Here is a 14000-nt window from a genome sequence, read left to right as displayed (position 1 = left end):
AATTGTAACATTACAATTTCTCATTCTTTTTTTGGCAAAGCAGTAATGTATTTCAATTTGAAGTTTAGGATAACCGTTATACAATAACATTGAGCTTACGGCCTAATGTCTCAATACTCAATACGGCCTAACGTCTCAATACTCAATACCTTATGTGTCATGCTACGATGTTTATCGGCTCCGGTAACCACTTAACACTAGATGGACTATAAGATCGTACACCCATTTACGCAATAAATTTAAAAAAAAAACGAAAATCTTGTATTTTTCTTTTTACTTCAAACATAAAAACTCAATTCGCGTGCCTTCGGATTCCTTACATGAATTCAGATTTACGGTTCTATATATTATGATTACTGAAATTCAAATTTTATTAGAGAGTATCTAAGAAAGACGGAACCGATAAAATAGTCAATCAAATCGAAGTATCGAGAATCGTGAAAGTTTCAATAAATACGTAAAATTTTACTTTTATCGCAACTCTGATTATCACCAACTAAAAAGTTTAGTAGAAATATAACATTAGTAATTCAAGAATTCAATAAAACATTAATTCAAAGCTATAGCGCGGAGTCTCTTGACCTTAAATGCTAATAAATTATATCTTTATATATACCTTTATATATTTCTTCTGTGCGTGTGTTTGTCACTGAACTCGGCTGCTGGACCGATTTTAATAAAAAAAAATTGTATGCGTTTGGGGGCACCCTGGATGGTTTAGATTCACAAATCAGCCCGGCAGATGGCGCTGCAGTCGGTATCTAGGCTATTTATCTTTCCTAGAAATAATTTATATGGCAAAACAATGTTTGCCGGGCCAGCTAGTAGGTATACATATGTTTGTCTTTCTATATTCAAATCGACTATTTTTATTAACAACAAGAATGAGGTTAGAATCTGTCGATGCAATGAGGCCTATTCGCTATATTTTATAGAAACACCGAACTGAATTGAGGAAAATATAAATAATATTAACTTAGGTAACTAAATTTAATTTAGGGCACTGATAATATTATGTTTTGTATACACCGATATATTTTTGTTGCGGTAACTTTTATACAACACAAGATATTCGACAGATGTCTGAATCTAGCTTATGACGTTTTCAAGATAAGCTTACAGTTTATTATACCCGTACAAGTTCCGAGTAACAATATTCGGGCCGTCAGTCTGCGGAGTAATATCTTCCCTTTGCCGTTAAACCTATGAAATATTTATGTATACACTGATTTATTTAGTAGGTATTTATTGTGTAATAAGTTTTTTTTTTAATTACACCTTTATTATTAAATTATAAACACTTGTTTTATTCAAACTGATATAAATAATGTTGTTATTGAATATCAGAAATTATAACCTGACATTTCGATCTTAAAAGAATTAGTAACCTTCTAAAAATAATGAAAGTTTTCCCGCTTTTTTAAGAAATAACATTATACCAGTGAAAAAACTGAATCAGCGCGCAGAAATAGTGCGCTTGCTTCTTTTCCTTAAATCAATCTAATCCAGAGAGAGAAAGAGGACTTTTTGATAAAAACAACAGTCAGTAAATTTTCTATTACAAATTAAAATACCATTAACGATTCTATTCGAAGATTAACTGCAAAAAATGCTGCGAATACGAATGAAATCATCGTATTGGAAGATAACGTTAATAATTTTGTTAGAGTATGAGTATGTATGTGAGATAATGCAAAAGTATCAAATTTCATAAATGTTTTAAATTTGTTCACACATACGTATTCTGGATAATACAAAATGTCGACAGACAAAAAAACTGACTTGAAGTAGGTACATAGTCAAGATCAATTAAATATGCATTAATCAGGTTAAAGGATACATCAAAAACTCCAGGTCAGATTTTAATGAAATTTTAACGGGATCAAACAAGTAGCACCAACTTAACAAAACAAAAGCAATTATCAAAATTGGTACACCTGGAAAAAAATTCTGTGGTAATACACACAAAAAAAGGAATTACTGTCGAATTGAGAAACTTCTACATTTTTTTTTAATTCGACTTTTAACAGAGAACTGATTTGCTGTCACACGTGTCCTTTTGAATGATCTTATACCACCACGCTACTGGGCAACGTAAAGCCGCCGTCTCCTAAAACTATCTCTCCGAATGCGGTCTAGGTACTTTTAGGCTCTTTAAGCGTCGATCACCGTCCTCGTCAAACCCGTAGATTATGACGAAGACTTCGACAAGCGAAGTAACCCATAGAAACAGCCAACTGAGTTTATCGTGGTAGAGACTGCGAAGCGCTGCTCATGCTAGGGCCAGTTTTAGGTTGAATCCCGTGATAACAACTTTTTTTTATAACTTAGATGGGTGGACGAGCTAACAGCCCACCTGGTGTTAAATGGTTACTGGAGCCCATAGACATCTACGACGTATATGCGCCACCCAGCTTGAGATAAAAGTTCTAAGATCTCAAGTATAGTTACAACGGCTGCCCTACCCTTCAAACCAAAACACATTACTGCTTCACGGCAGGAATAGGCAGGGCGGTGGCACCTACCCGCGCGGACTCACAAGAGGCTCTACCACCAGTAAGCCATAGCGTAGCTAGAATTAGACTACCAGCAAATAGTTAGAGGAAAAACTCAAAACTTCGTGTCCGTTCTGAATATTTTATGCAAGCGTAAATATAATATTCACAAACAAACTATGCAGCATCTAATTATAGTCGTGAGGACTGCGAACACAGATTCAAATCACCGTCTCGAAAATGTAAATGCTGATCGATTCACAACATCCTCGCGATTAGCATTACGCGTGCTTATTATTGTTACCAGACATATTATATTTAATGTTGCCATAACAACACAAACAAGATACCATACAAAAGGCTATTATTGTGATATTTAAAGTTTTAGCGAAAATTTAGTTCATAACCGTATTGCCGTCTGCTTTTTATTATTATAAGGATGTAAAAAAATATGAGAGTTGTTACGTAATTATAAACATTGATAAATCTGCAGTTAATTTTTTTATTATTAACATAACTAGGTAAGATAGGAAAGAGATTATTATCTAATTTTTATTATCTTTTATAGAATAATGCAAAGTTATATAATTGATAAAGAAGATGTTGACGATTTTTGCCATGGCAAAAAAATCAGATGACGCATTTGTATTGTGTATTCGTTCGCTGACCGTGGTATCTTTGTAACAGCGGTTAATCGAAATATAAATTAAGTTAAGTGACAGTTACTTCATGTTTTATTTTAATCAATAAAATAGTATTTTAGCATTACTTTGATTTCGTTTAAAATGATTACCAAATGCAAAGTTATATTTGAGCTATTAATTGATAAAGAAGATGTTGACGATTTTTGCCATGGCAACAAAATTACATGAATAACGCGGTATCTTTGTAACGGCGGTTAATCGAAATATAAATTAAGTTAAGTGACAATTATTTCATGTTTTATTTTAATCAATAAAATAGTATTTTAGCATTATTTCGATTTCGTTTTAAATTATTACCTACCACAAGTTTTAGATCAATTGAACTTTGCGCACAGGTTTATTTTGGATCGCTTTTCAGTTTTGCGGTAGGCAGCGGCTTGGCTCTGCCCCTGGCATTACTGGAGTCTATGGGCGACGGTAACCACTCACCATCAGGTGGGCCGTATGCTCGTCTGCCTAAAAGGGCAAAAATAAAAAAAGAATAATTCCAAAATCGTTCGAAAATAAACGTACGAATTTGATATGCCGTTGATTTTTTTTATCAAATTCACTTGTTATAGCTGTACGACAATTGCTATGCGATACTAAATGTCCATAATGTTATATATGTCGGCGCAGCTCCAGGGATGGCTAAGCGGTAGTTTCCGTCATCACTCGTATTTGGTTGAACTCAGTTTATAAAAAGTCAATAAAACCTTTTGAATAATAATTATTGAAACTCAACACACACAACTTTCACAATGACAGGGTAAACCGATAGTCCGACTGACAGACGGACGGAATGACTGTCTGACACGGAATGCCACGACTCTTTTTTTTTATGATTGAGAGATTACTGGTGGTCCGAAGGCCTTTCCAGTTTCACCAGGACAGGTGGGCGAGCAAAGGCTCAGCCAGGATGGGTGGGATTTGCTAACAGCTGCCCGAGCGCCTCCGAAGGAGACCTAACAACTCAAGAGCAATTGCTTCGCGAATGAATCTACTACCGGATCGGAATCGCGACCCGCTGAGAAGATCCGGCGAGAAACTCAGCGGGCTGATGCATGGGCTAGGTTGCACGTCGACCTCTTTGTCGAGTTCGACGAGTACGGTTACTGGGGTCCCTAAGCCTGCTCCTAGTATTAGAGCTGAAGGCATCTAATGCAAAGGTTATTGGATCTGATGGATCCGTAAGGACGTGTCTAGGGCGTCGACGGTGACTGGCTCCTGCATGATCAGGATTCGGGGAGTAGTCAGCGGCGGCAACAATAAGGCGATTATCATGACGCATAGCCTTATCGAAGTACCGTTCCGACGCTGACTTCATGTATTTCTGGATTGATTCAAGGCCCAGGTCGTCGTGTAGGTCAACGTTCCTCACGAACCACGGAGCCCCGACGGCTAACCTGCAAAAGCGGGATTGTAGGGATTGAAGGATGTCTATGTGGTTGCGGGTCGCGTGAGCGAACACCACACTCGCGTAAGTCATGACGGGCCTTATGCAAGTTTTGTAAAGTGTCACCTTGTTCCGAAGGGACATTTTACTCCGCTGACAGATCATGGGATAGAGTCTGCCGAGAATGAATGCAGCACGGTCGCGGACTGTTTTTATGTGTGGGCGGAATGTCATCGATGCATCCAGGGTGACTCCCAGGTACTTAACCTTCCTGACCCAGGGTACTCCACGACTCTGTCCACGTACCACCATTTTATACTGTGGCGTTACGGAGTCTACCCTGTATTTTGGGATATTTATCAAAACAACATTTCACCATTTAAAATAATAGTCAAAACAACGTCTTAAAATTACTAAAAGTCATTAACCACGACATATAAATTATTATAATTTTATTGCTTCTCGCAAATGTTTGTTTCGCTGCATTCATTTAAATATAAATTGATGAATTTAAAAGCGAATTGAATGTAAGTGGAAAGGTTTTATATTATTTTGCCATTCCTCAAGGCAGATAGATGAATATAGTTAGAAAAAAAAAAGAAACGACTGGAATTGCTTGATTTTTTGTATCATAAATTTGCGGTTGTGAATTACTCTTTAAATACTATTATTAGTATTTATATTACATACTCTTGAGAAGGTATTATATTTATTACTTATGTCGGTTTGTTTTTTATAAACAAAGTAAGGAGGCAAAAGGAATCGATTCGTACTTCGAATGAATAATGAATCATACTTTGTCAGTAGATATTAGTCTGCACGATTTTTTGCATTCCGTAATAAATAGGATGCCTCGTTTTTTTATTGGTTAGACTGTAGATGAACTCACAGTCAAGCTATTCAATGATAACCAGGAATCTTAATAGCTAAAATATGAATGAAACTATTGACACAGACGACGGGGGGCTGCTAAGAAAACAGACCATCATAATTTAAATAAATATTAAAATTTTCCTAAATAACTAAGTAGCTAACTGGGAACACATCACGCACGGTCATCTGGCACCAGTTTAGGATTCCCTATGTTATGTGGTATCAGAGACTGACAAACATACTTAAATACGTTTAAATATATACATATATAGATACTGAAGGCTCAGACAAAGAGTAAACGCATCTGTTCATCACACAGCGTTTGCCTGATGTGGGAATCGAACCCACGACCCTCGGCACAACAGTCAGGAGCGTTAACTACTGCTCTACTGAGTCAGTTTTTTTGCTTTTTTTTATTGCTTAGGTGGGTGGACGAGCTAACAGCCCACCTGGTGTTAAGTGGTTACTGGAGCCCATAGACATCAACAACGTAAATGCGCCACTTGAGACCTAGTTCTTAGGTCTCAGTATAGTTACAACGGCTACTCCGCGCTTCAAACCGAAACGTATTGCTGCTTCACGGTAGAAATAGGTGGGGCGGTGGTACCTACCCGTGCGGACTCATAAGAGGTCCTAAATCTAGACATCAACCCAGCGAAAAGTACTGCGGTGCTATTTCAGAGGGGAAGCTCCACACGGATTTCCTCCCGGATTAGGAGGAGGAATCTCACACCCCCGATTACTCTCTTTAGACAACCCATACCCTGGGCTAGAAAGGTCAAGTACCTGGGCGTTACCCTGGATGCATCGATGACATTCCGCCCGCATATAAAATCAGTCCGTGACCGTGCTGCGTTTATTCTCGGTAGACTCTACCCCATGATCTGTAAGCGGAGTAAAATGTCCCTTCGGAACAAGGTGACACTTTACAAAACTTGCATAAGGCCCGTCATGACTTACGCGAGTGTGGTGTTCGCTCACGCGACCCGCAACCACATAGACACCCTTCAATCCCTACAATCCCGCTTTTGCAGGTTAGCTGTCGGGGCTCCGTGGTTCGTGAGGAACGTTGACCTACACGACGACCTGGGCCTCGAATCAATTCGGAAATACATGAAGTCAGCGTCGGAACGATACTTTGATAAGGCTATGCGTCATGATAATCGCCTTTTCGTTGCCGCCGCTGACTACTCCCCGAATCCTGAGCATGCAGGAGCCAGTCACCGTCGACGCCCTAGACACGTCCTTACGGATCCATCAGATCCAATAACCTTTGCATTAGATGCCTTCAGCTCTAATACTAGGGGCAGGCTTAGGGACCCCGGTAACCGTACTCGTCGAACTCGACAAAGAGGTCGACGTGCAACCTAACCCATGCATCAGCCCGCTGAGTTTCTCGCCGGATCTTCTCAGCGGGTCGCGATTCCGATCCGGTAGTAGATTCATTCGCGAAACAATTGCTCTTGAGTTGTTAGGTCTCCTTCGGAGGCGCTCGGGCAGTTGTTAGCAAATCCCGCCCCTCTTGGCTGAGCCTTTGCTCGCCCACCTGTCCTGGTGAAACTGGAAAGGCCTTCGGGCCACCAGTAAACTTTCAATCATAAAAAAAAGGTCCTAAATCAGTTTTTTCTTATTAGTATTTTAATTTAATTTTTGTTCACAGCCAAGACAATGGAGTCTCTACTTGTTGACGTTGTACACTTCTACCCACGAGAAAATGCTCAACCTCATAATACTATCAGGCAAGTAACTTATCTACAAAATGACTAATCGGTCACTAGTCCAATCTTAGCCGTAAGACCTACCGTTGTACTTTACTAATCTATAAATTAATACGTGAAACAAAAACTTTGTACCCCTTTTTACGAAAATTGCGCGGACGGAGGAGTATGAAATTTCATACACTTATAGACAATATAGAGAAGGAGTTCAGAATGCTATTTTTTTGTAAATTATGTATAATACATACAATCAAATACATGAAATCAATAAAAAAATCATTACACACACTAGCCCATACATATAAATACTAAATACACTCTTTGTTTATTGTCCACTTCGATAAAGCGGCACGACACGAGAACCCTCTCATCGTGGCCGCCGGTAACTACATTCCCGATCCTGCGGACAGAATGAAAAGCAGTCGACGGCGCCCCAAACACGTCATTTCGGATCCCCCCGATCCACTAACGGTGCTTTTAAGTACCTCAAACACCGGTATCATTCTCGTCGAAACCGTCGCTTGTGACGAAGGGCTCGACAATTAAGTTAACCCTCAGACACAGACCATTGAGTTTCTCGCCGGATCTTCTCAGTGGTTCGCTTTTCCGATCCGGTGGTAGATTCTGCGAAGCACGGCTCTTGCTAGGGTTCGTGTTAGCAACGTCATCAGGCTTGAGCCCCGTGAGCTCACCTACTAGTTAAGGCGACGCTGATATAGCCTCTCAAGGCTATCAGCTTAGGTAGAAAAAAAAGAAGGTTTATTGTCAATTGTCAAACTTTTGTTAAGTGTTGTTTAAAGTCTGGTCAAATTGAAAATAGATTAATATTACTTGTCTTCAATATTATTTATCTATAGTGTAGTTTTGGCGAGATCTGTGATAATATTAAAGAAGTATAATAATAGTGTTTGACAATAGAACCATAATAATGTTTAAACTTATAATTTCAATTAATTATAGACGAATTTCGTCTACTGCGGGGCCACTAGTTAATATAATTTAGTAATTGTATATTTGTTTACTGGCGGTAAACTGTGAGTCCGCACGGGTAGGTGCCACCACCCTGCCTATTTCTGCCGTGAAGCAGCAATGCGTTTCGGTTCGAAGGGTAGGGCAACCGTTGTACTGTAAACCTGAGAGCTTAGAACTCATGTCTCGAGTTGGGTGGCGGTATTTACTTTGTATATGTCTATGGGCTCCGGTAACCACTTAACACCAGATAGGCCGTGATCCCATCCCCAGATCTAAAAAATAAATAAAAAATTGTGTATAACAAAGCATACTCTTTTCGACTCCACTCATTTGGAGACGAATCGACGCCGCGCCGAGCCCAAGAATAATATCTTCAAATGTAGACCTTTTTTTAACAAGAGAACCATTAAACTCTACTCCTGTCGCGGTTTGCGTGTGAGTAATATACAAACAACACCAAAACCTCGCAAACAAGTAAGAGATGTGAAAAGACACGACTGGTGGTCTCTTTACCCATAGGTATATGGATAGAATAATGATCCTCCCTATTTCTGCCGTGGATCAGTAGTTGCTGAAGTGAAATTTAGAACTCATATCTCAAGACAGGTATTGGTATTTGTGTTGTTGATTTCTATGAACTCCGGTAGCCCTTAACACTAGGTGAGCCGTGAACTCACTCACGCGGCTAAGCAGTACGTTTCAGTTTTAAAATCTTTAAAACAAATTACTTCAAAAATAAAAATAAAACAGAATATACCGTAATATTTTAAAAAGTAGGTGGTAAAAGCTGCATAAAATCATTCAAAAGTCGAGGGGTCAGTAAACTTTTCGGGACTCCCAATTAATAGGGGCTTGATTAAAACTTTCGCTTCGTAATCGAGTGACGAAAGGCATGTCATTCAACATGATGTCCATTTTATTCTCTGTGAGCTTCGTGAAGTGTTCACGAGTGTCAGATTCAGTCATGGTAGCAATTTTATTTTTTTATTTTTTTATTGCTTTGATGGGTGGACGATCTCACAGCCCACCTGATGTTAAGTGGTTACTGGAGCCCATAGACATCTACAACGTAAATGCCACCACCCACCTTGACTACCTTGAAACCGGTTTGACTACATTTCGATTGGAAACAAAACATTATTCAAACAGACATAGAAACCCAGGTCTCAGACCCTGCGATAGGTCCACGAAACGCTGGTTGGATGTGGTAAAGGCAGATACGGAGGAGAATAGCCTCACCTAGAAGGATGCCGAAGACCGGGCAAAAGTAGCTTAAGTAGGAAAGCGAACCCTGGCACTAAGCAGGGAAAACGCTACGAAGAAGAAGAAGAAAAGAGGCAAAGAAGATCATTGTTTTTCTTTTTTTTTTTAAACAGATACGAGGTCGTAAACGATGAGGTCCCGACAACTACGATCGTCCGTCGCGGCCAGCCTTTTAACGGGGTCATCCGGTTCACCAGACCCTACGACGAGACGAATGACCTAGTGCAACTAGTCTTCTCGCTTGGTAAGTCGAACCATTACAGGTTTCCGTGAGTTCCATCGCAGGACGTATTCACGAACGATTCACCAAGTGACCAAAATTGTGCAATTCTATAAGCAGTAGTTGCGGCGCGCGCAACCACAGTTGGCTTCGACACAAAAAAAATATCTACCTATTCTGATAGCCTTAAGAGGCTATATCAGCTTCACTCTAGCGTGTAGTTGAGCTCTCGGGGCTCAAACCGGAAGTGCTGCTAACACTAGCCCTAGCAAGAGCAGTGCTTCGCAGAATCAACCACCGGATTTGGAAGCAGCATGTAGCCAGCGGCCTACCTCTCGGTGAAGAAACTCGGTGGGCTATCGACCTAAAAGATTCACGTCTGCTTTTAAGTCCTTTAACACTTTAACTGCTATATAGGTCACCGGTGCCCTACGTGGCGCACTGAAGTATGAAGTATGTTGTATGAAGTAGTTATTGTTGTTTCAACAATCATGTTGACGGCTAATTTTTCAGAAGGCTTCTTGATGCGAACTAATATCTTTGTTTTAGGTGACAACCCCACAATGGAGACTCAAGGGTCGGTATTCCCGCGCCGTGATGCGGTAGCCGACAAACATTCATGGACCGCTAAACTAATAGACGTACAAGAAAACACACTATCCTTTGAGGTACGATAGTAAGCTCTATTAAATATTATAATAGTGACTATTTTAGCTTGTTTCCCACGAGGTTTGGTCGATTGGTTTGGATCGTTGAATTAAATCATATCTTAGACTAAGGTCGAGATGTATACATTTCTAAATTCAGAAGCACGGCTTAAAATGACCTTAGAGGTCGAAAGTCGGATGATTCATTTGACCAGCTCAAGTTCAAAGATAAAATGATATAACTGGTATTGGATGATCGATGGACGGATACTTATGACATGTAATTTTATTCTTAATTTTTCTCTCTCTTTCAAGTTATTTATCTTTAAACTTATAGAACATTGACAAACCGGCTATTGAAATCTCCATTTTTAATAAATATGTTAATGACAACATTAACTCGTGTTATTCAAATCAAAGAAACAACAAACATTAAATTATAATACATTATATGAAAATTATACTAGTTTGGTTTGTGATCACATTCCACACTTATATAATATATTTTTCTCGTTTGTATAAATGTTTAAATAACTATAAAATTGTAGCAACACCTAACTTGGTTTAATTAACAAAATTCTAGCAACACATAAGTTTGTTTGATAAAAAAATAAAAAATGACGAACTAATAATATATTTAAAATCCCAAAATTAAATATAACTAGTCAATCGACTATATATCGTTGTCAAAACCATGTAATATGATTACAAAATCAAATATAATTTTTTCTTTTGCCTTTTTTAATTGCATTCGTAGGCTGATGGTATTGCGCTTATTCACCTTCATTGCATTGCCAAGAACAACTGTGTAAAGTTTAAATCAATCTAATAAATAACACACGAACGAATGTGAACGAATTTTTTTTTTTATAACTTACATTATTTACACTTTATGTATAAAGTATAAAGATATACAATGGCGGACTTAATCCCTCACACAGCTCTTGCTAGGGTTCGTGTTAGCAACGTCGTCAGGTTTGAGCCTTGTGAGCTCACCCAACACTAGTTAAGGTTACGCTGAAATAGTGAAGTCGTCGTGGCCTAAGAGATAAGACGTTCGGTGCATTAGTGTTGAGCGATGCACCGGTGTTCGAATCCCGCAGGCGGGTACCAATTTTTCTAATGAAATACGTACTTCATAATTGTTCACGATTGACTTCCACGGTGAAGGAATAACATCGTGTAATAAAAATCAAACCCGCAAAATTATAATTTGCGTAATTACTGGTGGTAGGACCTCTTGTGAGTCCGCACGGGTAGGTACCACCGCCCCGCCTATTTCTGCCGTGAAGCAGTAATGCGTTTCGGTTTGAAGGATGGGGCAGCCGTTGTAACTATACTGAGACCTTAGAACTTCTATCTCAAGGTGTGTGGCGCATTTACGTTGTAGATGTCTATGGGTTCCAGTAACCACTTAACACCAGGTGGGCTGTGAGCTCGTCCACACATCTAGGCAAAAAAAAAAAAGCCTCTCAGAGCCATCAGCTTAGGTAGGAAAAAACAAAAAAAAACCCTCAGACATTAACGACAAGTCAAGCAAAGGTAATGCACAGAGTACCTGTAGGTGCATTGCATAAATGTATTGAACACATATACACAGACAAATATACAAATATTCCAATAAATGTAAGGAACACAGCATGAAGCAAACAAAATACAATTATCCTATCTACAAGTGCAGATATATTATATATTTTAAAAGTACAAAAAGTAACAACATAAACTCAATAAAAACAAATTACCCATCAATTCAACTCGTGATGTTCATTTTACCTTATGTTCGGGCTTTAGCTAATCAATATGTTTTTTTTTTTTTATAAAAACACGCATTGCAAAAACTTGCTTCTGTTCAAAAGCTGGTCGAACAAAATCACGAATACGCCATTGCTTATTTATGTATTACTCTTTTGATTTTTATTGATAGCACTAGAGATATTCAGTACATGTTGGAGAGAAATAAATAATAGTTCAAAAAAACTAACAAAATCATTTTTTTCTTACACTACTTTTAATTCAAATTAATTTAAATTTATTTTTTATTTTTTAGTTGGATTTTCTATAAAAGCGTAGGTTGTTAGTTTTTTTAAAACTATAACTTATTTTTCATTTTTTAGTTGAATTTCAATTTTTTCAATATATTTTTTTAAATATTGATTTTCATCGGTCCTTAATAAGTATCAAACTCGAGTTAATCCGACGTTTTGAAGGGGGTCAAAATCGTGTTCAAAAATTCCATTACAAACATACATACTAACGTACATACGTCTGAAGCTAATAAAAGCGTATTAAAAAGAAATAAAATTCAGTTGCTAATTTAACTATAGATTTTATACAGAAAATAAAGCATCGCTGTCTTTAAAACATATCAATAAATAACATATCAATAAATATTCGTTAATAATTTTGATACAATCTTAATAATATTGAAACGTGTTTTTTATTACTAAAATTATCGGTCATCCTGTTAGGTTGGTTCATTAAAAATCAATGTTACTTTTTGTGGTTTATTTTTAACGTTTAATTTGTTTTTGTTTTAACGTATCTTAATGAAAATAAAGAATCGAAAAATTTGTATTAAACTCGTGTGCAAGGATTTCATATTTCATGCGTGTAAAGGATTTCTTTTAACATCTCACTATTATTACTTAAAAACAGTATTATATTTTCTTCGTTTCTCTCGACTGATAACTACTTTTATTACTTCGACTAACACGGACGTCCGTCATCACGAAAACTCTAAATTATTATAAACACGGCCGTGTTAAAACCAACTTTAAGTGACAATTATAATTTTTTTTTTTTATCCCACCATTTATTTATTTTGAACTTATAGAGAATTACGATCTACTTTTTAGTTCAGTTAGCTACAAAAGCATGTTTTTTGTCTGTTTTTAAAGTATTATTAATTAATGTTAAGATCTATTTGTGACAGAACGTATTGAAGGTTCGCTTAAGTAGGTACTGTAGACTGCCTGTCTAGCCAGAGCGCACATTCAAGCATTCCAGTTTGGAGGGCAAGGCAGATCTTATAGATTACAATCCGAACTTCACGCTCTTTTCTCAATTGAAATATACGACAATATACTACGTACCATATACTAACAAACAATAATAGATCAAAGAATAGAAAACAGAAAAGTATACTAAGCTGTAAGCTACTGTTATACAAGACAATACATTCAGTATTCACGACGAGCCATCGCGTTATTCTTCTTCTTTGTCTCCACCTTATCCCACTAGGTGGGATCGCACAGCGAATTTTTCTATTCCATTCTCTTCTATTAGCCGCCATCTCAATACCCACTCCTCTCTCTCTCTCTCATATCGTCATTCAAACACTCCATCCATGTCTTCTTCGGTCGACCTCTTCCCCCTCTACCTTGCACTACCATTTCCATACATCTCCTAGTCACATGAATCTCCTCTCTGTGTATCACGTTTCCCTACCACGCTAATCATCCGCTCTTTATCTTTATTATTATCGCCATCGTATTATTATTATTATGTTTGTTAAGTCGAGAAAAAAAACATAACACACACACTCGCGCAGCATCGAACTCGCGCCAGTGAACAAAAGACGCACTTGACACCGCTTAGCATGATACCTAATGTGACCATACGTCCCGATTTGGGAGGGACAGTCCCGCATTCGGTCATTCAACATAGAGGTATAATTGTTTAAATGGGCTAATTTAACAAAAGAGGTACAGACTATTACAGGGTACTAACTATT

At 38.0% G+C, this 14000-nt stretch overlaps 1 protein-coding gene and 1 long non-coding RNA gene across 2 annotated transcripts in view; one reads left to right on the top strand and one right to left on the bottom strand.

Moving 5' to 3' along the window:
- LOC101741185 (hemocyte protein-glutamine gamma-glutamyltransferase) overlaps positions 1–14000 on the top strand; it is a 28764-nt gene that overhangs the window by 1725 nt on the left and 13039 nt on the right. Inside the window, exons 2-4 of the mRNA XM_038017739.2 lie at positions 7108–7186; positions 9514–9644; positions 10170–10288. Of these exons, the coding sequence (XP_037873667.1) occupies positions 7116–7186; positions 9514–9644; positions 10170–10288 (321 nt within the window). The 5' untranslated portion in view covers positions 7108–7115. The remainder of the gene's footprint in view (positions 1–7107; positions 7187–9513; positions 9645–10169; positions 10289–14000) is intronic.
- Positions 1–14000, bottom strand: part of LOC134200644 (uncharacterized) — a 40020-nt gene that overhangs the window by 13977 nt on the left and 12043 nt on the right. The gene's annotated exons all lie outside the window — the stretch shown is intronic.

Source organism: Bombyx mori, chromosome 19, assembly GCF_030269925.1.
Source record: "Bombyx mori chromosome 19, ASM3026992v2".
NCBI lineage: Eukaryota > Metazoa > Arthropoda > Insecta > Lepidoptera > Bombycidae > Bombyx > Bombyx mori.
This window is presented reverse-complemented; position numbering and strand designations above follow the sequence as displayed.